We start from the raw sequence: 27,047 nt of genomic DNA, 5'->3' as shown, positions 1-27,047 counted from the left end.
CTTGCCTTTGCGGCGGCTTTTGCAATACCTTCCACTGAATGTTCTGGGGTCAGCCCTGTGGAGCTGGAGTTGCACTCAGTTACTGAAGCTCAGAGAGGCCTGGCTCCTGCCCCAGGGGACCCGAGAGAGGGGCTGAGCCAGGTTGTGAATGAGGGGATCCCTGGCTTCCGACTTCAGCTCTTCCTTAATCCCCACTGCCTTCCGCCACACACACAATGGAGGCAGTTCTTGTGTTTAGGTACATGTGTGTGTAGGTATGTAGGTGTGTAAGGGTGTAGAGGTGTGTGTAGGTGTGTGTAGTGGTGTAGGTGTGTGTGTACGAGTGTAGGTGTGTAGGTGTGAGTGGGTGCAGGTGTGTGTGTATTGCCTGTGCACGTTTGTAGATGTGTGTGTAGGTATGTGTGTAGGTGTGTGTGGGGTGTAGGTGTGTAGGCATGTGTGGGTGTGTGTAAGTGTGTGTACAGGTTTGTAGGTGTGTAGGTATGTGTGTAGGTGTATGTGTGTGCAGGTGTGTGTAGGTGTGAGTCAGGGTTGGCCAAGGGAGGGATGTGGCTAAGAAACAGCAAAAGTCATTCAGTGGGGTTTGTTGAATCACATTTGTGGTCAGGCTGTAACAGAGTTTCTTGAGGATCCAACTGGGAAGTTGGGGATTTTCTGTGTGGCAGGTGCAACAGCAGCCTTCTTGGAGCCAGTCGATGTGTTCCGAAGGCCCACCTGTATCAGGCAGGCACAGTGCTTTGTGGCTTCTTGGCCTGTGTGGGCCAGCAGAGGAGCTGTGGTCAGACCACCCTGGAATTTTGAGCATCTCTTCCTCAGATCTGGCCTTTCCAGTCCAAGGTCCGGCAAAGCCAGCTCTTGCTTTCAGCCAGTTAGTTCCTTCCTGCCCTCTGGCTTCCTGGCTGAGCTACCGACTTCTCTGCTATCGGAAGTCCCATTTCTTCTCTGAGGCTTTTCCAATGCAAAGTCCCACAAACAGGTGCAGTACTGGCCCAGCCTTCCCCTTGCCTTAGTCTCCCTGTCTGTACCAGGTTGGGGGCTTCACAAGCTCTGAGGCCTTTTTGCTCTGGGGTCTCTCCCCTCAGCATGAGTCTCCTCTATCCTTGGGCACCTGTTAACTCTCGCCATGGGTTTGCCACTGCCACTGGCTTCCCAGGGCGCAGGCCCAGGAGGGAGATGAAGCTGTGAGCCTGGTTCCCAGAGCCTGCACCTCCTGCCCTGAGGCTGCTCAGCTGTGTTGCCACAGAAAGACCACATGCGTCCTGCAGGCTGGAAAGGAGCACGTCATGGGGAATGTTGTGGAGGGGCTGGCCGTGGGGAGAGGAGAAGGTGGGGGTTTCCAGGGTTGGGGTCATGCAGGTGGGGATCACTGTGCCCAAGTGACAAGCCTGGACTCCGTCTTGACACCCCCACCCCTGCACCTTAGGGCCACTCCCAGGAAGTGGAAGGAGCTGTGTGTTTGAGGTCCCAGAAGGCACTGGGATGGACTCTGTCCACTGAGTCATCCATGGCCACCTCTGGGCCTGGCTTGTGTCTTCTTGGGCCTAGGGCTTGCTGCCTGGACATGTGAAAGCCAAGCCTGGGGATAGCTGGGGGCGGGGCTGGGCTTGGCTCTTGGAATTAAGGGCAGCCTCGTCCCCTCTGGGAGCCATGGGTGAGGGTCTAGAAGGAAGAGGAGGGGAGGGGGCTCGAGCATCCCCTGGAGTCCAGCAGGGCTGCCCTGGACTGGGCTGTCTATCTCCTCTACCCTCTGCCTCACTCAGGTGCCTTGAGTTGTGGGGGCTGCAGGGGAGGGGAGTTGCAGGAGGCCTGGTACCTCGCAGGGGTGCTGAAGAGGAGGGCCAGGAGGTCATAGCAGGACCTACTGAGGGAGAAGGATCTTGAGGTCAGAGTGGATGCCCCACCTCCTATTACACAGCCAATGCCTGGGTGGGCACAGGCGGGTGCCCTGGCCTCTAAGCCTTGGGATGGGGTGGCAGCCCCCAGCCCTCCTGCACTGCCTGACTGAGGGCCCTCTAAGCTTCCTCACCAAGGCTCCACAGTGGAGTTGGGAAGGGCCGGGGTGGGACCTGTCAGCTTTTAGGGGGCCCTGGCTCCGGCTGTCTGTACTCAGAGGCCAGTGGAAACTGAAGTTCTGTTTGGCTCTGGTTGCCCCAAGCGTACTCCAGGCCTGGCTGCCTGGGACCCTGGCTGACCTGGGTGGGGACAGGAAAGGTGAAGGGTGCTGAGACACAGGGCACAGGCCTGATCTCCCAACTAGCTGGCCCTCCAGGGCCACAAGAATAGGGCCAGAGGCAAGAGAGGGGTTGGTGCCATTGGGGGCCGAGAATGGTGAGGCTGAGACATGCTTAATATCCCCAAGGAGGCCGGGTGCAGCCTCCTTGTAATCCCAGCACTTTGGGAGGCCGAGGCAGGTGGATCACGAGGTCAGGAGATTGAGACCGTCTTGGCTAACACGGTGAAACCCCATCTCTACTAAAAATACAAAAAAAATTAGCCGGGCATGGTGGCAGGCGCCTGTAGTCCCAGCTACTTGGGAAGCTGAGGCAGGAGAATGGCGGGAACCCGGGAGGCGGAGCTTGCAGTGAGCTGAGATGACGCCACTGCACTCCAGCCTGCGAGACAGAGCGAGACTCCGTCTCAAAAACAAAAACAAAAACAAACACAAAAACAAACAAACAAACAAAAATCCCCAAGGAGCCCCTGGGTCCTGGGTCCTAGAGCCCAGAGGGCTGTACCGGGAGGAGGCAGGGGTGCTGGGGGGAGCAGGCTTTGGCACAGCTCAGATGGGCACTCCAAATTAAGGACCTGATACAGTTGAGAAAGGGGGGTCCCCATCCCTGCAGGTGACTCAGCAGATCACCTGGAGATGGGGGTGCTGCGTGTGGCAGCCCCAGGAGCCCTGGCTCTTGTCTGCCTTCCTGCTCCTTCCCCCAGCTGTCCGGCTGCCCTAGATCAAAACACCTGGCCTGATCCCCTCTTTCAGGGCATAGGGTGTGGACCCCTCTCCTATCCACTGGAGGGACGCCTGGTGATGCCCTGCTTGGGTCCTGGTACCTCCGCTGCATGGGCAATGCTGGGCAGCCTCCTTCCAAATTTTCATTTTATTCTTTAATTTAACTGGCACTTCCTGAGCACCCAGCTGGGGCCAGGCCTGTACTAGGCACTGCCAGCCCCGGCCCCTTTTTGGGGCCCAAAAGGCCCAGCACAGCCCCTCCCCCAGTGGTGGGCCTGACTCCTGACCACCACGCTGGTGGGGGACTGCCTGCCAAGATGGTGCTCAAAGGACGTCCTGAGTAGGGAGGGGGGCTGGACATCAACTACAGGGTGAGGATGGAGAAGCCCAGCTCATGGCAGGGGATGCCCAGGGTGAGTGGCAGGGCTGCAGCCTGTGGGGCTTGGCAGTGGGGAGTCACAGTCGGCTTGAGAGCAGGCTGGGGAGCGGCCAGCTTGGGTTTGGACAGCTCTCCCTGGCACTGAGGGGCAGGGAGCTTGGTGGGGTGAGGCTAGATGCAGGAGGGGCCTCGGAAAGGAGCTCCAAGGGGACAGGCAGGAGTGCAGCAAGGAGGCAGAGCCCAGTATCACCCACCCAGGTGGTTTGTCTGGCTTCCTTTATTAAGCACCTACTGTGTGCCTGGCCTAGGCCCAGAGGTCACGTCTCACCTCCATCAAGCCCCTGCCTCCTATGTCCCTTCCAAGGGGTCACTTTTACTGTTTGCCATTTCACAGACAGGGCTGTGGTGGGAGCTGAGGGGCTGCAGGTTGGCCACGCCCTTGCCTCCTCCTCTTCCTGGTCCCCCGGCCCAAAGACGGGAGAACCTCAGGCTTGGCCAATGCCAGCCCTGGAGACTGGCTTCCCCAGGGCCACGCCCAGCACTCTGAGAGGCCATCTGAGGGCAGGCGATGGAGGAGGGGAGCCTGGCAGAGGAGGTGGGTGCCCCGGGAAGCAGGAGCAGCCCCTCCCTCAGCCACCCCCAGCAGATGCTCTTGGCACCCATTGGACCCCGAGGACCTCAATAAGGGAGCCCAATTTGGAGACAAAGGCCGGCTCTGCGGACAAACACTCACGGCTATCCTCAGCCAGAGCAGCCAGGCAGCCGCGGTGAGGCCACAAAGGGCCCGAAGAAAGGGGCCGCGGGAGGGGCCGTGAATGGGCCGGGGCTGCACATGCCACCGTTGCCCGGGCGACGGCCCTCTCGCAGAGAGGTCTGCCGGGCCATTGTCCGGGGCCCGCAGGACGTGCCACACACCAGATGGTCGTGTGCTGTCTAGGTCACTTATCGGGGGACAGAGTGAAGGAATGTGGCCGGCACGGCGGGCCGAGGCGCCATCTGTTCCCTAAGTCCGTGGGCACCGGCGGGCATTGAGCACCCGGCCGGCCGGGCCCAGCCTCCGCCGCGGCTTTAATTAGCTAATTCCATAATTGGGCTTTATTTCAGGTAAATTGCATTTCACACCCGAGAGGGCTGCAATGGCCCGTCCAGGAGTGGAGTCCTCGGGCACTTTGTGCGCAGTCCATAATACGGACAACAAGGGCTGGGTGCCGGGGCCGCGCCCAGCCCAGATGGGCGGCCCCATGGAGCTCCCTGTGGGCCGGGGGCCTGGGGTGGGCGGCCGGGGCTGGGGGGCCCGGGCGCTGTGGAGGGCCCTGCTTTCCGGCCAGCATCTCCGGGTTTCCACAAATATTTACCCAACAAGGAAACAACAGTTCCTGCCTTTCAGTAACTGCTGCACTGGCTCCTCCCGGGTGGGTGCAGACCGGGGAAGCCTGGGAGGCCCTGTGCTGACCCTCCACCTCGTCCATTCCGGTCAGTGCTGGCTAGGCCAGATGCCAAGACCCATGGATTGGGGGCACGGGCCCAGCGGGCTTGGCACCAGGTGGGACCTAGGGCCTTTCCCTCTGACAAGGGCTTCCACCTCTACTCCACACAGAAACCTGGGGCCCCTGTCCCTGCCACCTGCTGCTGGCCGCCTGCTGCCTCCAGTGGACTCAGGACAGCCCCATCCTTGAGATCTCAGATGCCCCAGGCCCTGGTAGCCTGAGACTTCGGGGCGGGCTCTGGAAAGAGGACAGAAGGGTGCTGCAGTCTTGAAGGATTGAGAAATGGTCCAATAGCTGAGGTGCGGGCACAGCAGATGCAGCTGCCCCGACTGAGTGTGTCTGTGCCGAGAGTGAGGCACTCTTTCCACCCCAGGAGAGGAGGGCCTCACAGCAAGCTGCAGGCACAGGGCCAGGGTGAGCAGGGTGGTGGCCCCTCTGTCCCACTCAGAGAACCGGACAGGCTACGGGAGCATCATGTTACCAATGGGGAAACAGAGGCCTGGAGGAGGACAGGGGTGAGCATATGGGAGCCTCAGGGGCCCCAGGCCTTCCTTGCACCACACCCCATCCAGAGTCTAGCCCTTGGCATCCTGGGGAGTGGGCCTGGGTGGGGTCTGCTCCCAGAGTGGAGCATGTGGGTCCTTGGTCAAGGGCCACCCTGGCCTGGAAGGGGCAGACAGAGAGGCCCAGACAGAGCCCATCTGCCCCAGGGGCATAGAGTCTGCTGGAAGACAGGGAGTGACCACACTGTGACTGCACTCCATGGCCAGGGCCAGCCCAGGGCCCAGATCAGGAGCAACATCGCTGAGCTGGAGCCTTTGATGGCATCTTGCAGCCCCTCTGAACCCTTTGAACCCTGACCTCAGTACACGGACATAGTGTCCCTATTCCACGGCCACCTGGGCACTGCTTCCAGGGGAACTGCAGGGGTCCTCTCCGTGGGTGGGGATCTCCTGGGGAGGAAGCTACCCAGAGGCCCGCAGGCATTGGCAGGAGCTGGCCAGGGATGTGGAGGCCGAGCCCTAGTTTGTCCCAGAGACCCCATGGATGCCCCAGGAACCAAGGTGAGAGCAGTGCCCAGCCCAGCCTGTGATTCTCCACGTTTATTAGGAAAAGCTTGCACAATTAATAATCAAAATCACACCGTGAAACTCATTAAAACACAGATCCAAATCACCACAAATTATTGATTTCTATGCGACGTAATGCCCAGAAGGAACCCCTGTCCTGTGTAGGAACCGTGACTTCTCTGCGGCTCAGCAGCTGGCGAGGGGAGGTGGCAGTCCCCTTCTGTGTGTTTGGCTGACTGCTGGGACTGGGAGAGGGGTTGGAGGCGGGAGTCCCACGCAGAGCGGGCTTGGGGGCAGGGAGGTAGGGCTCCTCTCCAGCTAGGAAGAGCTGGCAGGCTAACCCAGGGAAGTGGGCGTTCCCCCCACTCAACCACGTGCCCTAGGGAAATGGTGAGACTGTTTCTCCTGCTGGTAGCTGGGGGCCCAGGAGCAGTCTCCACAGTCTTCCGCCCATGGGGTCAGCATTTCCTGAGAGTGAGGGAGCCAGCCACAGGCCCTCCAAATGGGCTCCTGGGCTTTTATTGCCGGTGGCCCTGTAGTCAGCGTGGGCTGGTCCTGCCCTGCCTGTGCCTGGCAGGGTCCTGGATTTGAGGCTGGGGTCCAGAGGTTGCTCTGTCTCCCCTCAGGAAGCCCCCTGGGCCAAGCAGGGTGGGCCTGCACTCAGCCTGTGCTACTTCCTGGCCCTACATGAGCCAGGCCCGGTACCACCAACCCTGGTGGGTCCCAACCACCATGCCAGTGATGTCAACATCACTGTGTGGGGGCCCAGGGCGCTAGGGGTAACAACTCAGACCTGAGATGGGTTCCCCACACCCAGCCAACTTCTAGTACCCACCGACCAGGAAGAGGTGGCCTTGCTGAGCCCCCAGGCTCAGGCTGTGCTGGACAGCATGGTCCACGGGGTATTGGGGCCGCCGAGAGCGGGGCTCTTCTCTCTGGGCCTTTCAGGAGGTGGCCACCTTCAGAGAGGGCCAGGTGGGGCTGCCCTTGGCCTCCCCTCTGAGGCCTACCCCCCAGCCCCAACCCCCCATCAGGACCCCTCGTCAGGGCCCCTCCTGGGCACAGTCAGCTGCTCGTAGGTGGGCAGGGCGTTGCTGGGCAGGAAGAGCTCAGGGTCGACGGAGCCGCCACTACCGCAGGGCTGGGTGACGTGGACCCCGCCCTCTCTGGGGGGGCCGCCGCTGCCGGGGGGGCTGCCACCGTGCAAAGAGAGCAGCTGGTGAAGCATGTCGGTGATGAGTGCCAGCCTCTGGTCCAGCTGCGTCACCTGTGGGGACAAAGGCAGACGAGAGAGTCAGTGGTGGGAAGCAGCCAGGTGTGTAGACAGCCTCAGGGGCCAGGGAAGGGAAGGTGCCAACCATTTCTGCAAGTGTGTGCTGTATGCAGGCGGCACGCACGTGTGCACCCTATGTCTGCAAGGCCCTCGGTCACGCCCATGTGTGTGCGAGGAATGTGCATGTGTGCCCATTGGAGTCCATCCCGTGTATGCTGGGAGTCCCTGTGTGTGTCCACAGGCATCTAGTAGGCTTAGGGTCAGGAGCGCTCCTCTCCTCCTCCTCCGCTCCCCAGGCTGGCTGGCCTTCTGTGCCACATCCCCACATGGCAGGGTCTGCACCAGGGACCCGGACCTGGAATATTTGGGTTTGCGGCAGCCTTTGGCTTCTTGAGGCCAGGCTTGGGGACCTTTGAGTTAAGGGTCAAGAAAGGCTGGGGGCTGTGTCTACTCTGTCTGGAGGAGAACTGGACAGAGGGCAGAGTTCAGCAAGGCTGGCTCACGGGCAGGGCCTGGGGTGATTGAGGAGGCAGAGGCCTTGGGCCTTGCCTGGGTGTGCAGGGGATGCCCCTGCTGGGCCACCACTAGGAGGGGCTTACAGGGGCACAGGGGGCTTGTGACTCTGCAATGCTTTCTGCAATGGGGTAGGGGTGGGGTTTTTTGTCATCCCCCAGGAACCACCATGCCCTTTCTTTAACCTGGCAGGGACAGCACCATTTTCCCAGACACCATCTGCACCCACATTCTGTGGTCAAAGCAGTGCCCCAGAGCATGCCCTCTGGCTAGCCATGTGGCCTCCACCTTCTCAGGGGCTGGTTCTGCAGTGAGTTATGTGCCAGGGTGGCTGCCCTGCAAAGCTGGCAGGGAGGTCAAGGCAGGACAGAGCCCGAGATGCACCCGGCGCAGAGAGTAGGTGCTCAGAGCCCTCGAAGGGCTGCAGAGTCAGCAGAGAAACCAGGTGGTCTGAGAGCTCCTTGGAAGGACAGCACCGCTGGGGAATGAGGCTGGAGCCCAGCCCTGGGTGGGAAGTGGCCCTCCAGCCTTGATGGGGAGACTGGAAGGCCCTGGCTGGTAGGCTGGCACCCTCAGAGCAGGTGCTGGGTGGAGCAGGGCCAACCCCAAGGGCAGACTAGGGCAGGTGAGGGAGTCCAGGTTGGGGACCCCTCTCCCTAGGAGGGTGGACCTGGGGGCCCCAGCATGAGGGAGGGTTCGGGGAGGGTGTACAGCTCTGTTGGTGGCCACAGGAGACAGGGGTGGTCCTTCAGCCTGCGGTGTTCTTGCAGGAGAGCCCCTCAGCGTACTCTGTGGAGAATGAAGTAGACCCTTCCCCACCGTGGGCACCTGGAAGCCTGGAAAGACCTAGAAGTGGTGTGGGAGGGGCAACCAGATTAGCACCGGACAAGGGCTGAACAGCAGAGCTGCTACAGGGAAACACGTGGCTCCAGAGAAAGGCACCAAGATGACTCAGCCACAACAATGACAGCCATTGGCCCTAAGGACAGGCAGCAGGCGGGAGCTGGTCTGGTCCACCTGGCCGTGCACTTGAGGTGTCTGCACCCTAGCTGCTCCGGGCAGGCCTTGTCCCTCATGCACCCGGCCCCACTGCTGATCCAACTGGATAGGCTTGGGGCAAGGTGTGGGCCATGGCTGGGTTCTGTGCGGGTGAGACCACCCCAGGGAAAATGCTGCTGGGTGACGTGGGCACAAGCCCCGAGATGGCCAGAGAGGGAGCAAGCAGTTTGCCAGAGTCCAGGTGGGCCCAGGCCAGCTTCAAAGGCTGGGTGCTATGGTCATCACCCACAGCACCTACCATGGAGGCTGAGCATGGTAAGGAAGAGGTGGCCAACAGGGTGCTGTGAGAGGCTGAGATGAGAGGGGGGCGCCTGCCTGAGTGGGGTCGAGCGTCTGTCTAGAGGGCTAGCCGACCTGTCTAGAGGGCTAGCTGGGCAACCTCCACGTGGGAGGTGGGACTGTGCCCTGCCCAGAGCAGGAGTCCAGGGGACCCACTCCCAGTCCTGGGTGTTGGGGGCTACACTGTGGAGGCTCCCCAGCTCCCCTGTGGTTCTGCTTTGCAGGTATGGGGTGAGTCTGAGACCCACCTGTCCTGAGCACAAGGGCAGGTGTACGTCCAAGGTCTGACGGTCCAGGCCAGAGGGAGCCCCATCTTTTAGTTTTCCCAGATAAACCTGATGTGAAGCCTGGACTGTGGAGCAATGGGGTGCAGGGCTTCTGTGGTTTGGCAGGGGCAAGGGCCCAAGGCCATCCACCGGGGCCCTCACACCCAAGGACCTGCCAGCACTTCAGGGCTCTGCAAAGCCACTTGGGGACCAGCCACAGAGGTCCACACCCCATCCCACAGATGTAGACACTGAGGCCCAGGAAAAGAGGGTCAGGGTCACCAGCTGAGAGTGCTATGTCTCCCATCCTGTCCCCATAGCTCCCACCCCAAGGCTCCATCTCGAGACCGTGGAGCTGCCACGGGGGAGGACACAGTGTCAGGCAGGGAGCTGGCGACAGCGGAAGGCAGAATGGGGCGGGGCCTCTGGGAGGGGGACGGGCCTGAGGTCTTGTTCTTGTTCACCCACACCCTGACCCCTGTGTCTCCTGCTGCCAGCAAGACCAGCCCTCTCAGTCCCACGACCTGCTCGTGCCTGGCGGGAGGCACGGGAGGTTGCTCAGCCTTCAGGGTGCACATGAGGAAACTGAGGCCCAGAGACCTACGAGAGCATAGCAGATCAAAGGTGCAGCCAGCCTGGGTCTTTGAGGGCAAAGCCCGGTTTGTGTCCTAGGGCCCACCTCGGCTCCCTGAGCCCCGTGTGCTGGTAGCGTTGGACGAGGCTTGCTCTGCATGGCTTACTGTCACTAACTGTGCAGGCCCCCGCTTGGGTATCAATTGGTTTGGCATTAATTAAAGCACCAAATACATCACAGATGAACATTTGTGGTTTCATAAATTTTCACTTTACGGCACTTGAACATCTGTCCAAGTCCCACATGTGCTAATGGGCGTGGAGGCCTTCATCGGGGATTCTTGGGACAGAAGGAGACAGCGGGTGTCAGGGCCACAGGCAGGGTGTGCAGGCTGAAGGTGTGGCTGGTGCCAGCGCTCGGTCCTGAGCCACCTTGGTGACAGCTCCTCCCGGCAGGGAGCCTCGGCACTGTGTAGAGAGGCACTCAGCCACCTTTGGGGTAGGGAGGCAGCCACAGGGCCAAGCTTGTCTCTGACTGACACTGAAGGGCTCCCGGAAGCTGCCCGGGCCAGCATCAGCCCATGCCTGGCTCTGGCTGATCCCAAGCTCACCTCAACTGCTGCCTGTGCCAACTGGGGCTTTGAGGGACTGGCTGGGGTCTTTGGCCCCAGAGACATGCTCTCATCATCCCAGCTGCTAGTGACAGAGGTCCCAGGGGTGGGCCAGGATGTGGGCTGGATGCCCAGGGCAGGTCCACAGTCTGATGCATCCTGATGCTGCCCCTCTTGTGGGAAGGGCCCAGGCCTGGGCTACAGGTGGCTCCTCTGCAGCCCCAGAGACTTAGCTCTGACTCAAGCACTTGTCACAGCCTGCGTCCCTGAAGGCTCCCACCCCACCACTCTGCAGGCAGGGTGCCTTCATCTTGCTGGCATGTTTGGTTTTGGTGGCGATGGAGGAGTCTGAGAAGCACCTCACATGGCGAGGCCATACCCCACCCACAGGGAGATGCATCCAGGCAGGTGCCATCGGGGAGCTGAAGGCAGTGAATGCTCCAGGCACTGGGGCCGGTTCCCCAAGAACTGCTGGGACAGATCAATTTTGGGGATCTCGGCCCCCGCCATTATTTGCAATTTGATAGTGATTAAAAGGCAAGGCAGACAAAAGCTGCTTTGTGCCCGGCCTGCACTCACCAAATTAATAACCATAAGAGACCTATGCAGCCCTCGGAAGAGAAAAAAGCAATTAGAATAACAGCTAGTTAGAGAGCCCTGGGCGGCCGGCGATCAAACCCAAGGCAACGGGGATTCCTGTTTGATGTGGTTATGAATTTGTTTTCAAAAGAAAATCTTGAAAAAGAGTCTTTCAAGGGAAATTTTTGCAGAACCTGCCCGGCCTTGATCCCCGCCTAGGACCGCCAAAGGCCCTGGCCTCATGGATGCCAGACTGGACAGGGACAGGCAGGAGAGGCCGGGCACACCTGCTGCTCCCAGGGTGGGGGTCCTGTGCTCTGCCTGGGCTGCAGCTCCCCAGGAGGCAGCAAAGTCACTGCTCCCTCTAGCATCCTCGTTGGGCAGTGTCAAGACCAGGCAGGGCCTCCCTGGGGCCCTCTGTGGGGTCACAGGGCAAAGGTCACCTTGGCCTTCCTCCTGTCTGTCCTGAGGAACCAATAGTTAGTAAGCCACTCTCAAGGCAGTACCTAGAACGCTTAATACTAGGCTCCGAGCAATCGGATGCCAGCCCCGGCTCTCGTGTGGAGCCGGGCACAAGCGGCAATAGGTCACAGCACGTGGTAAGGTCACAGTTCATGGCAGGGCACGACGTGATTGTGTTTGACTTTGCTTTAGTGCTTCAGTTCTTGGACAAAAGTCGCCCGTGTTTCTCACTGCTGAGGTTTTACTGCCAGGCCCTTGGGCAGCTGCGCTGCTGGAGCTTGCTGTGCTGTGGCCAGTGGGAGATGGCCTCAGAACCTGCCACACTGCTGCAGGGCCCTGGGCATGCAGGCTGGCTGGGACACGGCACCTCCTCACGGGAGTGTGCAGGCAGGCGTGTGTGTGCCATAGCGGGTCTGGGGTCAGACTGCCTCTGCCACTTCCTGGCTGGGTGACCTTGGCCAAGTCACTTTTGCTTCTCTGAACCTCAGTTTCCCTGCCTATAAAACGTGGCAGCTGTAGCACCTTCCCCAGGAGGATGCCGCGGGGATCAAGCAGACTGAGGCATGAAGACACCAGGGACAGAGCGTGGTGCTCAGTTCACGGCGACCCACCCAATGACCACAATCATTAGGGATTCCTTGAGTGCACGTACAATCGCAGATGTGTGCCTGTGACCTGAGGCCAAAGGAGCATTGCTGTGCACATGGGAGGCACGCTAGGTGAGCCGGCACATGTGTACCTCATACGCACCTGTGGCTGTATGAGAGTGTGGGACACTGTGCAAGAACGCAGGTACCACCCTGCCTATGATCTTGCACAATTCCCTTCACTTTCCATTAGGTTGTTCTCTGAGTTGCCCAAGGGTTGGAGTGCACCTGCCTGCACCCCCAGGCCTTGTGTGTGCTACAGAGGTGAGAAACCCCTGCAAACCATCACAGGAGTTGGGGGTGCTGCTGGGACAAAGCTGCATGGAGAGCAAGCAGCAAGTCCCATGGCAAGGGTGCTTGGGCAGGTAACAGGTGTCCTCTCCTAATGGGGAGACAGATGGCACTGAGTCTGGGACCCATGGTCACACACATACCAGCTGCTCCACCTGTCCCCCAGAGCCCTCCACCTGGGCAGTGTCCAGGCTGGGTGTGAGTCTTGGCCCAGAGAGTCGAGTGTCATGGCAGCCCCTGTGCTCAGGCTCGGGACTGGCGCCTGCGGTGGGGCTGAATTGGCAAGCACTGAGGTGAGTGTGGCCCCTCAGAGGCTGCAGACCAAAGTCTCATCCTTGCTGCTGTCCCTGATGTCTCACTGTTGTCTGCCGAGCAGCCAGAGGAAGCTCTGCTGCGGCTGGGGACCCACACTGCTCACGGTCAGTTATATCCTCAGCGGGTCCTCGGCACAGCACAATCACGTGGTGGAGGCCTGGTCAGCACCACCCCAACACCCTTCCTGGGTCTGCTGCTGCCTGGCCGGCCCTCACTGACCACCCCACAGGAGTGGAGTTGCCTCCCTCTGAGAGAGGGCCAGGATGGTGAAAGACCCTTCCCGCTGCTGCTGACATCCACTTTTGCCAGCCTCTGCCCACCGATGGATGCTTGGCCCCCCAAGGGTCTCAGGGGCGCCATGTCCCTGGCTGACCGCTGTGGGGGATGCCTCGGGATCATCACCACATGACTGTGGTTCCCTTCCTGGGACCTGGGTTAGGATGTCTCCGTCAGCTATTTGCTCTCTCCAGGGGCTCCAAGGCATGCAGGCCACCGGCCCCGCAGCTCAGTGTGTCCCAGCGGGAGCTCAGATGCCTCCCAAGCCGGCCAGAATCCTGTATCCACAGGGCACAACCAACTACCCAGGGTCCCTGGTATGTGCCTGGTGTCTGCGGCTCTCTGATCTGGAGCATGTGCTCTGAGCCTGCCCCCCACGCCCCTTGCCCAGGCTTGCGGAATCTTCTGCCTGAGCTGTCATAACCGCCTCGCCATGTGGCTATGCCCCCAACCTGTCCCCAACTTGCTCCAGGCAACAGCCAGGCTGAGCCTTCCCTCCCAGCCTGGGCCAAATCCTCCTGCAGAATTCCCACTGGATTGGGAGTAAAATCCAGTCTCCTTCTGCAGTGCCCCCAGGGGTGTCTCCTCTGCTGGCCCCTCTCCAGCACTTAGCACGTCCATCTCAGTTGGGCTCTGGGGCCTTTGCACCCACTGTTCCCTCTGCCTGGAACACTGTCCTCTGTGTTCAAAATCCTGGGTGGCCTCCTCATCTCGTCTCTCCCTGTGTTCCTTGAAGCCTTCACCACTCCCTGAAATGTCCTCCTTTATCGATCTCCTTGCTTGGTGTTTTGCCACCAGCTGGAGGCCCAGCTCTAGGCCGGACAGTCACCTTCTTAACCCCGGACAGTCTTCCAGAGCCTGGAGCCTAGAAGGTGCCCAGTAAACACATGGAGGGTAGAGTTGGTGCTACACAAATGTTTGTTGAATTAGTAAGTGAGGCCCTGGCCAATTTCCTGGGGCCCCAAGGATGGAGTGAGGGGGCAGAAGCCCCCCAAGCCCACTCCCTTCCAGGGTGGGTGCTGGGCAGAGAAGCTGAGGCTGGGACTGGGCCTTTTCACGTTCATTGATTTGTAAGGACTCTGTATGTTAAGAAAGATGTCAAGTACACATCACACATGTTTTTCCCTAGTATGCTATTTGTTTCGTGTATGGGTTTATGGCATTTATTATTTTTTTGTTTTGCCACACAGAGGTCTTACTTATGGTTTCACTTTTTCACATGGTCAAAGCCATCCATCTTTTCGTTTGTGCCTTCTCATCCTGTGCATGCTTGGAAGGGCCTCCTCCATTCCAACACCAACATCTTTTTTCCTAATACGTTTTTGATTTGTGTTTTACCGTTAAATCTTTGAATCGCATGGGATTGATTCTGACCTACAGACTTAACTTTGGCGGGTTATCCTGTTGATACCCCACCACTTATGGCATGATCTACCTTTTCCCCACTGGATTCGAATGTTCTTTTTGTATATCACCGACCTTGAACAACACAAGTTTGAACCGTGCGGGCCCACTTCTACGCGGATTTTCTTCCTCCTCCATCACCCCAGACAGTAAGAGCCACCCCTCCCTGCCCCCCCAGCTAACTCAACGTGAAGATGACGAGGATGAAGACCTTTACAATGATCTGCTTACGCTGAATGAATATCTTTTCTCTTCCTTATGGTTGTCTTAATGACATTTTTCTCTAGCTGACTTTATTGGAATACATGAAGCATACAAAATATGTGTTAATTGATTGTTTATATTATTGGTAGGAAGCTGTTAGTGAAGTTTCTGGGGAGTCAAAAGTTATACATGGGTTTCTGACGGGGCAGTTTGGGGGTCGGTGCCCCAACCCCGTGTTGTTCAAGGGTCGACGGCACAAAGTTCCTGCACGTCCTCATGTACTTTGGCGTCTATGCAAAACTGCCCTAGTGATCGCTCTTGTACATGCTTTGATACCGGGGGCGAGGGCCCTGCTGTCTGGAGGTGAAAGACGACAGGCTCGTTCTGCTGTCCAGTCGGGGAGTGGCGAGGGGAGCTGGAACCCGCCCTGTCCCAGGTGACCTCACAACCTCCCCCCTTGTCCCCCTGGTCGGAGAGGGCTCGCTCCTGCTAAGAACCCGGAGAAGGCCTCTTCTTTGTACTCGGAGCAAACAACACAGTCCGTACCATGGCTGTGGAGGCTGAGGGATTCCAGCCCCGGAGGCCACCCCTCCCCCAGCTGGCTCCAGCCACCGGAGCCTCCCCTCTCTTCCTCTCGGCCTGGATGCCTTCCTAGATTCTCCCTCGGCTCAGCCCTCACCTCGTCATTGCCCTCAGGGGTCTACGTGTGCCGTGTCTGCTGACACGAGCCGGTGCCACATGGCCCCATGCTCCTGGACATTTAGCCACCTCCCTCCCTCTCTGCATCTGGGTTGGGGCTGACATTTATGCCAGAGCCAGACCTGTCACGTCCACAATCTCACAGCCCTGCAGAGGCTGCTCCGTGCGGACATTCATGTCAACTTCAGGGTGGGGACAGAGGTCTTGGAGGGAGTCAGTGGCAGAGCCAGGGAGGCCCACGTGGCACGTCACTCCCTGGGTAGCACTGGAGCCCCTTTGCCCTCCTCCCTTGGAAGGGGCCTGGGCAGGGGGGCCCAGGTGCACCCAGATGCTAGGGAGCTGCCTCACTGCCGGGCAGGTGGGAGGGGGTGGGGAAGCCCCAGGCTGGGATGGGGTCTCGAGCCTCCCCAAGGGCTGGCCCATCCCTAGCTTGGCCTCAGGAGCGTCCTGCTGGCAGACGCCAGGTGGGGGCGGCTCTGTCCAAGAGCCCGGGTCAGCTGCCCACCTGCCCACCTAGGTGGGGCTGGTCCCACCGGCCGCTGTTTGGGGGCCAGGCGGGCTGGAATACAAGGCAGGCTGGAGGCCTAGGAGCCGTGTTTGTGCTGGCGGCAGGCACAGGCCCCACCTGCATTTGATTCTCTGCCGCTGCCTCCTGAGCTGCCCCCTCTGGCGAGCCCACGGAGGCCCAGAGGCCAGGGGACACCAGGCAGAACACTTTGTTCAGGGAGCCAGCGAGCACTCTGCTGCCTCAGCCAAACCCCAGCCCAGCCATGGGGGCAGGTAGGCAGGGGAAGCCAGGGCTGCCTGGCCACTCCCACGTCATTGCTCCAGGTCTGCCCACACCAGCCTTGCTGCCCCCACATCCTCCCCTACCCTGGGCCCTCAGCCACTTCCTGGGCCATCTGGAACTCCTGAGTGTACCGGCCCCTAGGACCCCAGCAATGCCCCTCGCTGTCCCCGGAAAACCACAAGCAGACCTTAGATACTTCATCTAGCCTCCCTTTCCCAGCCCAGTAGGGTGGCCCCATTCCACTGGAAGTCAGACCCCTGTCGTAGGCTCTAACCCTCAGTGGCTCGGATAAATGCCAGAGTCCACTCCCAACCCTGTGGTCTGGCCCAGCCCCCATCCCTGGCCTCACTCTGCAGCCTGCTTCCCAGTGCCCCGGTCCCCAGCCCCCAGCCCCAAGCCTGCTTCCTTCTTTCCGAATGCTGTTTCACACTCCTCCAGGTGCCTGACCGGCATGGGGATATTTGTGCACCTGTCCCCCCACCCCACCAGTGATGTGAGCCATGTGAGATCAGTCTGGCTTCCTTCCGTCCCCCACCTCTGCCTGCCCAGTCCCTACTGGTGGTGTTTGCTTCTCAGAAGTAGATTCCCTTCCTGAAACTGCCCTTGGCATGCAGCAGATATACCCCAAATATTCCTGAACGTGGGCCGGAACATTTCTGGGCTGGCTCCCTCTGTCTGTTGCCACCATTTTTCTCTAAGATGAAGGCCTCTGAGGCCCGTGACCCCTTCTCCTTCCTGTAGACAGAGAAAGCACCTGCTGATCTCCCACACAACGTCCACTCGCTAGGTGAGGACCCTTGAGGCTTCCCTGCTGTTCTCGAGATACAGACTTGGTGCCAGCCTCGGCTAAGGGTCCCTTGCCTCGGGCCCCTGTGGTCCCCTGGACACTGCCCTTCTTGCCCCAGAGCCAGTTTCCTCTGGTTCCTACTTCAGGACCCTCACATGGGCTGGCCCTGCCTCCTGGAGCACCCACCCCTCTCCTTAGCCTCCAGGTCCCTCTCATTCTCCAGGCCCCAGGTGAGGGTCTCCTTGGTGAGGCCCCCTCCCTTCCCCCTCCTGGTTTGGCTGTGGTCACTTCCCCTGCTTTCCATCCCCCACCTCTGTCTGCCCGGTCCCTGCTGGTGGTGTTTGCTTCTTAGAGGCCGTCTCCCCGAGGGCAGGGCACTGCACAGTTCAATGGCCTCTTGCTCACTGGGAGACCTGGGCCCTGGTCACCTTTCGAGCAGGGAGGGGCTGGTGGGTCTGTTCTGTAGCACAGTGCAGCCTGGGGGCTCAGGCCGGGGCGTGTCTGGGAACGGAGACTGTGAGTGCAGGCCAGGCTCTCCTGGGCCCCAGGCCACTCCCTGGGCCTGAAGGGAGGGGCTCAGAGGAAGGATGAGGCCCCTGGTCCCCAGCTCCCTGGGCCGCACCGAGAGGCCTCTGGCCACCTCTGTCCCCCAGCATCGGCCACGCCCACAGCCTGCTGTGTTCTCTCCACCCAGGCCTCTCCCAGGGCGTTCTTGGCTGTCCCTGCTGGCTCAAGACTGTGTCCTCTTTCTGCACACTCGAGACACTGCCCAGGGTGCTCCCAAACATGCACACTATGTGAGCTCTTCCTCAGCCCCACGAGCCCCACCTTGCTCATCCCCAGGAGAGGGCCGCCATGCCCCGTGCCCCCAGCCCGCGGGCTCTCTGCTGCTGGGGTGCTCGTCCTCCTGAACCCTTTCTGTGAACGCTTTACACGTTTGCTTCAAAACTACTCTGTGTACAGGGTTTTCATGACATAAGTACTCTATGAAGACATTCTCCCACCAAATAAAGACATTTCAAGACACGTCCCTGTCTCACCTGCCCCATTTCCCTCTAGGGCCCCTGCCTACCAGGGAACCAGCTTAGGGATCTGATGTTTCTCCTTCCAGCAACTTTACTGTGCAGCTCGTGCCTGATTCTGCCTGGTCAGCAACGCTTAGCATGAGTGAGGCGAGGCGTGATGTGACACACATGTGGCTCTCCACTGCTTGTTTCCATGCGACACGCTTGTGGAGGCTGCACGTAGAATCACGTGGACAGTGTTCGCTCCTGGGACGGCTGTGCAGCCCTCCTTTCTGTGGGGATTGCTGACATCACCACCCAGTCCCTGCTGGTGGGCGTGGAGGCTGAGGGCTCCACAGGCCAAGTCTTTGTGCCTACATGTGCTGGTGTTTGGGGGGAGGGAGCCCCTCTTCTGGGGAGCTTGGTGGCGGCAGCCAGGCCATGCTCTCCCACCTCCTCCCCTCGGAGTGCAGTCTGGCCTCACCCTCCACCTCCTGGGTGAAAGCTTCTGCCTCCTGGCTGAAACGTCACCATGCCTCCCCACAGACAGACGGACAGATGGGCCTCCCTGCACCTGCTCTGTGGGTGTGGGGGTTCCTGCTCAGCACAGTTTCCAGACTCGTCTCCCTGCTTTCCCCAAGCCACCCGCCTTGAATCTGGGGTGCTCTACCCGACCCATCCCCTCATTTCTAAAGATTTGAGCCACTGGTCCTGTCCCTTTCCCTCAGAAATGCCTTTGTGACAGTTGGCTGCTTTCAACTCTTCCACCCTCTGCCTCTTGGTCTTGTCTTTACCTCCTCCCAAAGGTCCTGACCCCCACCCCTGCCATGCCATGGGGCACCCCATGGTGGTCCCTCCTTGGGAGCAGCTCTGTCCCTTTCCCGTGGCTTTTGCCCTACCTCCTACGACGTCGACTCCCACCTGTCCCTGATCCCCCAGGCCCGATCACCCTGTCACTGCTCTGTCATCTGCTTACCCCATGCCGTGCTCTGCTGACCCAGGTCTTGCTGTCTCCCAACAGCCCCACAAGACTTCCCGTCGCTCCCGGACACTGCAGGCTGAGCCCTCTGCCCCACCGCCTCCATGAGGAAGGCTGTTCCTCTTCGAGCCCCAGGCCACTCCTTCCCTCCTGTAAGTAATTACTTATGTCCCTTTCCAGGGTCCTCCCAGCACCCTTTCTAAAGACACCCCTGCCCCAGCACACCACAGGCTCCTGCTCCACTTTTCTCTCAGGCCCTCATCGCTGTGGTGCTATCTTTGTTTTCTGTCTCTGCCATGGCAGGGGGTCAGCTCCTTGAGGGTGGGGCTTCTGCCCTTGCTGTACCAGTGCCTGGCACGCGGTAGGTGCTCAATAAAGACTTGCAGGATGACCTGCATGAAGAATTGTCACCAGAGGCCAGAAATGTCTAGAGCTCTGATGGTAGGGTGTCTGGCCGAGGGGCTTGGCCTGCACATATGCACGCGTGTGTGTGTGCGCGCACACACGTGTGAGTTGGGGTTTATATGCAGGTATCCACAGGAGACATGCTGGGTTCTGTGCTGGGTGTGAGGAATATGGAGCAGAACCCCAGGGAGGTGGCAGAGACTTGGGGGCCAAAGGGCTGGGGTGCAGGGGGGCAACAGCCGGGTGCCACTGGCCACCCCAGCCCCAGGGAGCCCTGTCCACCCTCCAGGTGCCTGGATGTCCATCCTCACTGCTATTCCCACCTCAGGCCAGGCCCGGAGACAGAGGCCCCATGACTCAGCCAGGGCCGGTTTGCAGCTGCAGCTGACCCAGACGGGCGGGCAGCCCCCAGCCCCTGGGCCTGCACCCAGGACAGGGCCGCCCTCCCTCCCTCCCCCGCTTCTGGCTCCCGCTCCTAGGACAGGATTCCCTGAATTCAGCTCCCCTGAGGCTGGGGCCAGGTTGGAGGCCAGGCCTGGGGGCTCTGGGCTGGGGTCCCGGATGGGGGCTGGGCGGCCAGGCTTGGAATCTGGAATCCAGCCCCATTCCTGGCATCTGCAGGAGCCTCGTGGGGAGGGAGACTTGGGATGGACTTCAACCAGCCAGGGCTGGATTCTTGCCCCGGAACCTGCGTTTCTGGGGCAGCCAAATTATCCTTCCCACTTCTGGGCCCAGTCTGTCCCTGCCTAGCATTTGAGGCCCAGATGGGGCTTGGGGGCATCTCCCCAACTCAGAGACGTAAGAGACATAAGGATACCCTTCCAAGCTCGTTCCTTCACCTGGCGGGGCCCTGACCCCCACACCCTTCCCCTGTCCTTTCTCCATCCGACATCAAGCGCCTCCCTGCCTCTACTCGTACAGTCTCTGAGATGGGGAACTCAGTACCTCACAGGTGGGCCCAGCTCTGGTGCTCTCTGTGTTGGGGGAGCTGGAGCGGCCCCCAGAAGACCTTGGAGACAGGCCCTCAGAGGCAGGACCAGAGGCTGGCAGTGGACGCTGTGCCTGGAGGCCTCGAGGGTGAGGCGTGATGATGAGGCCCAGGCTGCAGGGCTCTTTCTGACTCTCCAGCTCCGGAGAACAAGGGACTTCCTCCTGCTCTGCCTGGGCTTTGCCCACCTTCCCCAGCCAGTGCATGCTCAGCCCCAGCACTGCACCTGGGCGCCCTCCATGATCTGCCCCCACTGGACACATGGCCCGAGGGGCATAGTACCATGCCACACGCCATGCCACGCACCTTGCCACTCCACATGCGACACAACCCAGCCCCAGCCCCAGCCATGCCATGTGCCACACCATGCCCCACCATGCCACCACCCCAGCATGCACACAGCCATGCCAGGCACAGCAGGCGCTAAGCCCATCCTGTATGAACACAGCAGTGCGTGTGTAGGGGAACCCAAGCCTCTGCCCATGTCCTCCTGGGAGCCAGCCCCTGGCTGGACTCCTTGTGGCTAAGTGGGGTGCTGCTGCCCCCCTGCCCCTGCTGACAGACTGGGAAGGGGGTGAGGACATGGGGGAGCAGGGTGGGTGGGCAGGAATTTGCTGGGGCTCCAAGCACTGGCCAGGCCCCGAGCACTCCAGCCCCATCTGGACATATTTGGCAAGGCCTGCTCCCCTCCGCTCCTCAGCCTGTCAGAATGGCCCCTGGCGCTGGCGCTGGACACTCTGGCCTTCCGCCAGCTGCCTGGCCCACCTTCCCCACTGTTGTCTTGGTCCCACCTCGGGGCATGCGCCCCAGTTCCTGCTGCTGGCCCAGTGGACTGCACAGTCACAGCCAGGTGCAAACATGGGACTTGGTGTTTTGTCACCTTTCTGAACCTCCATTTTGCCTCTGCAAGACGGACTGCAGATGGAGTGAAGGGGGGAAGCCTGCCCACCCCAGGAACCCAGCCTCTCCCCTCCCAGTGACACAGTTGTTGGCAGGGCAGCAGCGGGGGTGCTCAGTGACTCCTGCCCTAGAGGCTGGCTCCCAGGTCCACGTGCCTGGGGTCGACTTGGGGCCTGACAGCTGCACCCAGGTGCCCACCCTAAGGCTGAGATCCCCCCACATCTATGCAGTCTTCACAGAGGTCCCAAGGGGCTCTGGGTTCCTACGAAAGGAGAAACTTGGAGAGGGGTGGGGCATGTGGGCAGGTGCAGGGAGGACTCGGCTCCAGGGCACTGGCCCGGCTTGGCTGCTCTTGCCCCTCTACTCTGCCGTTGTCTCCAAAAGTCCATAGGCCTCCCGTCCCTCAGGGAAGCAAGAAGGGGCTATGTCCTCTGCCCTGCTGCATGGGCCCCTTGTGTGCAGGGGCTTCCACAGGACCTCTGCTAATTGCCCAGGCTTCAGAGGCACACAGGCACCCCTGCCCAGCATGTCCTCCCACACTCACAGCCTCCTAGCTGTGGGATAGCTGTGGACGGTGCTGCCAACCTCTTGTCCCCTGGTCTGGTGGGCAGTCGCTGGGCACCAGCCTGCCCTGAGCAGGGAACAGCAGCTGCATTGCCCATGTCTGTCTCCCACTGGGAGGAGGCTAGTGTCCAGGTCACTCTGGGGGAGAGGGGAGGGACCAGGTCAAAGTGGGAAAACGGAGTGAAGCCCCCTGAGCTGAGCATGTCTTCTGCCCCATGGAGCCCTGGCTAGGCCCTGTGGACCACAGCGGTGGCAGCCACCTTCCCCGCTCACTACAGCTGTGACCTGGGGCAGCCACAGCCAGATCATGGTCTCCTCCTGCCTTGGGGAGCATCAGCTCCAGCCTTGCCTTTCACCCCATAGCTGGGTCGCTCAGTGATGCCATCAGCAACCTTCTCCACACAGGCCCTACCGGGAGCTACAGAGGGAACATGCTCTGGGGAGGCGGGCAGACCCGAGGAGGGCTTCCTGCTGCAATTGTGGTGCCCCAGGCAGCGGGGCTGTCGGTGCTTTGCCTGCACTGGCTCTCCTGACCCTGCCAAGGCCCTGGGCATGGGCAAGGGCTGCGTCCCAACTCCCCAATCTTGCAGCAAGGGACGGTGAGTTGTGGAGCCGCAGAGTCCATCTGAGTGAGCAGCTTGTGGGCATCCTGGTTCCTCTCACTCCCCATGACCCTGTGCAGTCGGAGCTCTGATGGCCCCACTCCCAGGAGGGGACACAGGCACCCTGTCCTAGTCTCCCAGTCCAGAAGCCCTCACCCTGCTAGGCTCTACACAGGCATCTGGGCCTTCAAGTCCCTCATCTAGTTCAGCCCTCTGGTACCTCCATTCGCAGGGCCAGGTCCAAGGACTCTCTAACGCTGCCCATCTGCTAAGATGCCAGGCAACCCCCACTGTGCCCAAGGGGCCAGGCCTTCCCTCGGGGGTGTTGGGAGAGGGCAGGGTGGGGGCTGGGCTGGTGTGTGTCCTGGGGACAATGACGCTATCACTTGTCAGGAAAACTGGGGGTGGTCTAGGCAGTTGTCCCAGATCCTAAACTCCAGGCCCAGCTGTCCACCTGCAGGGCTGCCTGGAGGTGGACGTCTGCCTGGCCTCAGGCCACCCCACTGGAGCAGAGGCTCCTAGTACATGGGCGGGGCCTCCTTTCCAGTTTCCTACCAGGGGCTTCTCCAGCTCAGGCCACTACAAGACCATGTGCCAGGGGCTGAGTCAGGCATATCCCATGGGCCCTGGTAAGACTCTTGAGACTCAGAGAAGTGAAATCACTGGGGGTCATGGAGTGGTCACTTCCTCACTGTACCTAGCCTTCCAAGGCTCTGGTTGGGGAGGGAGGAGGGGGCAACGGAGAGGGGCAGAGGAGGGCAGCGGGGAGAGGAGGGGAGGGCAGCGGGGAGAAGGGTGCTGGAGGATGGAGGGGAGCAGTGGTGGGTAAGGGGAAAGGGGAGGAGGGGCAATGTGGAAGGAAGGAGGGGAGAGAGGAGTGGAGGGGACACTGTGGTTGTGGTCATCCAGGACATCAAGAGGAAACAGACTGAAGTCTACAGAAGGATCAGGAATAGATCTGGGCCTAAGGGTGGCTGTTCAGGGTGGAGAGTACCAGAGGGACCCAGAGACCCAGAGAGCCACTTGTGTCTCCACAGTCAGGGAGGGCTTCCTGGAGGGAAGAGCACCTTGGACGGCCCCACAGTGTTCCAGGCCTACAAGGCATTCACCCGTCATCTCCTCTGTTCATGGGTTATTTCCAGCCGCCACTGGTCCAAGCACCCCCTGACGGTGTAGGGCGGGCCGGGCCACACACTTGTTCTCATGGCCCAACTGTGGGCACGGGCACCCATCACGTCTGCTGAGGTGCCTCCTCAGGCACGTCCTGCCCTGCACCCAATGGCTGTCCCTGTAGCAGCTGCTGATGGTCACAGAGCACCTGTCATTCTGAGAACATCCCATTCACAGCCATACTGGGAAGCAGGCAGGGCTGCCCTCTGCATGCCAGAGGCCGGGAAATGGGGCACAGAGGCCACGGGCAGCTTCCCTCAGGGGGGCCATTGGGTGGGTGCTGGGGTGGCGCTAGCACCCAGGCCAGTTGCCTCTCATCATCACCACTTCCCTGTCCTGCCTTGACAAGACCTGCATGGGGTCTCCCAAAGGTACCCTTGCAGTCCCAAAGAATCCCTGGTCAGCTCCTAACCCTGCATTTTCCTGACAGGAAAGCTGAGGTCTAGAGAGGGCTAGGCCAGCCTTTGCTGGGTTACCTGATGATGGCGAGAGGGGAAGGCCCAGGTGTGTGGCTCTGTGGCCAGGGTGCTGGAGGGCACACACGTGGGGTGCCCTTGGGAGGACAGAGGTCTGAGGGCCACAGAGATGTGGGGCTTCCTGGGAAGGCCCACAATGCTCGGAAGGTGAGTGGAAGGGTGGGAAGGTCTCCACCCAGGAAGGAGGCCCTGGGCTGGCCCCCAGCCTGCCTGGCCCGGGCTGACCCTGTGAGTTGATGAGAGATTCAGGCCCCATCCTGCAGCTCCCAGCCCGCCCTTCCTGCTCCTGGGGCTGGAGGAAGAGGTTCTTGGGACACTGGGGCTGGGGTGTGGGGACACATGCTGACTAGACTGAGTGTGGTTTGCAGGCCGTTGGGAGGACCTAGGTCCTTTAACAGGGGACTTAACAGGGACTTAGATCCCAGTGCCTTGGAGACCGTCTAAAGAATCATTCAGGTCACAGCTCTGGGAGGCCTGCCCAGGAAAGAGCCCAGATCCCTCTGTCAACCCTTGCTAAAGGTGGGGAGAGGGCAACCACCAGTGAGTCCTCTTTTCTCACTGGCCTCATTCTGCAGAGCCCCAGCCCCAGCTAGTCAGAGGGCTCCTGTGTAGCGCCCAGCCAGTCCTGAGCCTGTGCCCATAGTGTAAAGGGTCCGCTGGTCTTTCCCCTTCACCACACACCTGCTGTTCGCAGCCAGGGTGGCATGTCCTCACCTTCTCCTCTCAGAGCTCCTTGGCCAATCTCTGCCTTCTCTCTCCTTCTCTCTCCTCCCTCCTCCTTCTTCCTCGTCCTCTTCCTCTCCCCCTCCCCACCAAGGTATCGGCAGAATTCCCTATTCTCATTCGCTATTCTCTGGCACATCACTGCCTTCTTAAATTTTCTTACCTTCAGTGAGAAAACCTGTGAAGTCCTCCCATCTTTAAACAGCCTTCCCTGGACGCTAGATCTTCTATCTCCAATTTCTGTTCCCAGAGGCAGTCCTTCGACCCTATCGACTACCTCTTGGCTTTACCTTGGCATTTCCAAACTACACATTTACGTTGCTGTTCCTTGCAATTTTGTCACTTTAGACATTATCTAGTGACTGCCTAACATAGAAGAGGAGTGATCAAGATTTTGTTCTCATGCCCCTACCCTCCCCACTCCCTTATCTTTGCAATACAGTTAAATCAGAATTCTAGGCTAAATAAGTACTTACTGTTTGCATTTTACACAAACATTATGTAACTCTTTATGTCACTGTGTAATCACTGTTTTTAGCCGTGTCCTGTGGTCTGTTATGATTACATCTTTTTGTTTTCCCTTAGGTTACAAATGGCCTTAGGTTTTGCTTGTTTTTTGCTGCATCTGTCACTAATTCATTCTTGAACTTTCTGTAAGAATTGTAAAACTTCTTTCATCCTGTTGAGAATACTGGCAGTCTATTACCTTCATTATTATTTTTTTCTCCTGGGATTTCTTCCTGTAGTCCTAGCAGGACTGTTTGCACTGTGGGCATGCTGAGCAGCTGTAATGCTAGAACTTCTTTCATGCATCATGTTGAAAATTCTCTTGGCCTTTTGTTTTTGGTGTTGGAATCTCCCTGGTTCTTGAATTGTGTTTCTCTTTCTTGGTTTTTCCTCTCATTTTGCTAGAGCACGTCCTCAAGTAACTTTCTGAGAAAAGGCATGTGGTAGATAAAATTTTTGACTGTGCATGTTTGGAAATGTCTTTATTCTACTCTCATACCTGAGAGTTTGACTAGGTATAGAATTCTAGATGGGAAATCATTTTTTCCCTCAGATATTTCAAGGCATTTCTCAACTATGTGCTAACTTTCTGAATTTCTGTTAAGAAATCGGATACCATTTTGATTTTCTGCTCTCTTGTGTGTGACCTACTTCTTCTCTCTGGAAATGTGGAGTGCCTGCTTTATTGCTGGTGTTCTGAAAACAATGGTGTGCCCCACGGGGCATTCTGGAAGTTGATGAGGGAAGTGGGGGAGGAGGTCTTCCTTTTTAGCTTGAATGCATTTTCTGAATCCCTGTTGTTTTCATCATGATAGCTCCTGCCCCACCCACAGCTGCTCCTGGTGGTCTCAAGTTCAGAACCTCTCAGGCTCAGCTTTTCTGGAGACTCAACCTGTCTCTGGCTGGGCTTGAGAGTCGGTAGCATCTGGCTTCATGGGCTTGGGTGAGATCTGCCTGTCAGTGTCCTGGGCTGGGAACTGCCTCATTCTTGGTGGCTCTTCCTCCTGCAGGGCTTGGTGTCTACCCCCTCCAGTCTCCTAGGCCAGTCTCCATCTGTCTTCCTGCTTCCCAGCTTCCAAAACTTTGTCAACATATTTTTGGTTTCCTCTTTTCTCCTGACCACTTTACCCTAGTTGATTTACATGTTTCCATGTTTTCATGCCTTTACTGTCACCTTCGTGGGATTCAAAGAAGCTGAAATAGACATATTTTAACCAGTGCTTGCACACGGCTCCACAGCCCTGGCTTTCAGCTCTGGCACCTACTGCTCCAGTCACCAAACCTTCCAGCAGCCCCCTGACGATGCCATCTTCTGTCCTGACTTCTCAGAGTTTTCTTCTTGGGTGCTAATCCCTGCCTGCTGAGGTCCTCCAGCTCCCAGGAGCCATGTTCCCACGGGTGCCTTTCTGCACGTGGCTGCCTCCTCCAAGTCCCCACTGTGGCCCCTTCCCGCTGGCTGCTGCATGGTGCCGCCCAGCCTTTGTCCTGCCCTCGTCCCTTTGCAGGTGGTGTCCCCTCTGTTGCTGGCCTCCCCACATCTGAGCTTTCAAGACCTCTATGTGCCTGGTGGTGCCTGGCTTGGACTCAGGGCCAACACCATCACAGGGTTCCCGGCCCCTGACATCACCACTTTCATGTCTCAGAGGCATGAATTTGACATATCCCAAACAAAGCTCTCACTGCCTTCTGCCAGCCCCTTCCTCTTCATTTCGGAAAACAGTACCACCACGTACCTGCTACTCACGCCCTGGCCTGAGCCACTGAAGTGTACCCCCATTTCCTCCCTCAAGCGCCCAACTCCTATCTGAGTCC

General features: G+C 59.4%; 1 protein-coding gene across 4 annotated transcripts in view; it reads right to left on the bottom strand.

The window, feature by feature from the left end:
- Positions 1–5,907: 5,907 nt before the first annotated feature.
- Positions 5,908–27,047, bottom strand: part of KCNQ1 (potassium voltage-gated channel subfamily Q member 1) — a 395,418-nt gene continuing 374,278 nt past the window's right edge. For 3 of the 4 annotated variants that reach the window (XM_008008132.3, XM_073007231.1, XM_008008274.3), the window contains exon 16: positions 5,908–7,156. In XM_008008132.3, the coding sequence (XP_008006323.1) occupies positions 6,920–7,156 (237 nt within the window). In that variant the 3' untranslated portion in view covers positions 5,908–6,919. The remainder of the gene's footprint in view (positions 7,157–27,047) is intronic. The other variant, XM_037998840.2, reaches the window with a different exon arrangement.

Source organism: Chlorocebus sabaeus, chromosome 1 (assembly GCF_047675955.1).
Source record: "Chlorocebus sabaeus isolate Y175 chromosome 1, mChlSab1.0.hap1, whole genome shotgun sequence".
Taxonomy (NCBI): domain Eukaryota; kingdom Metazoa; phylum Chordata; class Mammalia; order Primates; family Cercopithecidae; genus Chlorocebus; species Chlorocebus sabaeus.
The sequence above is the reverse complement of the archived record's forward strand: the minus strand, read 5'-3'. Positions and strand labels throughout refer to the sequence as shown.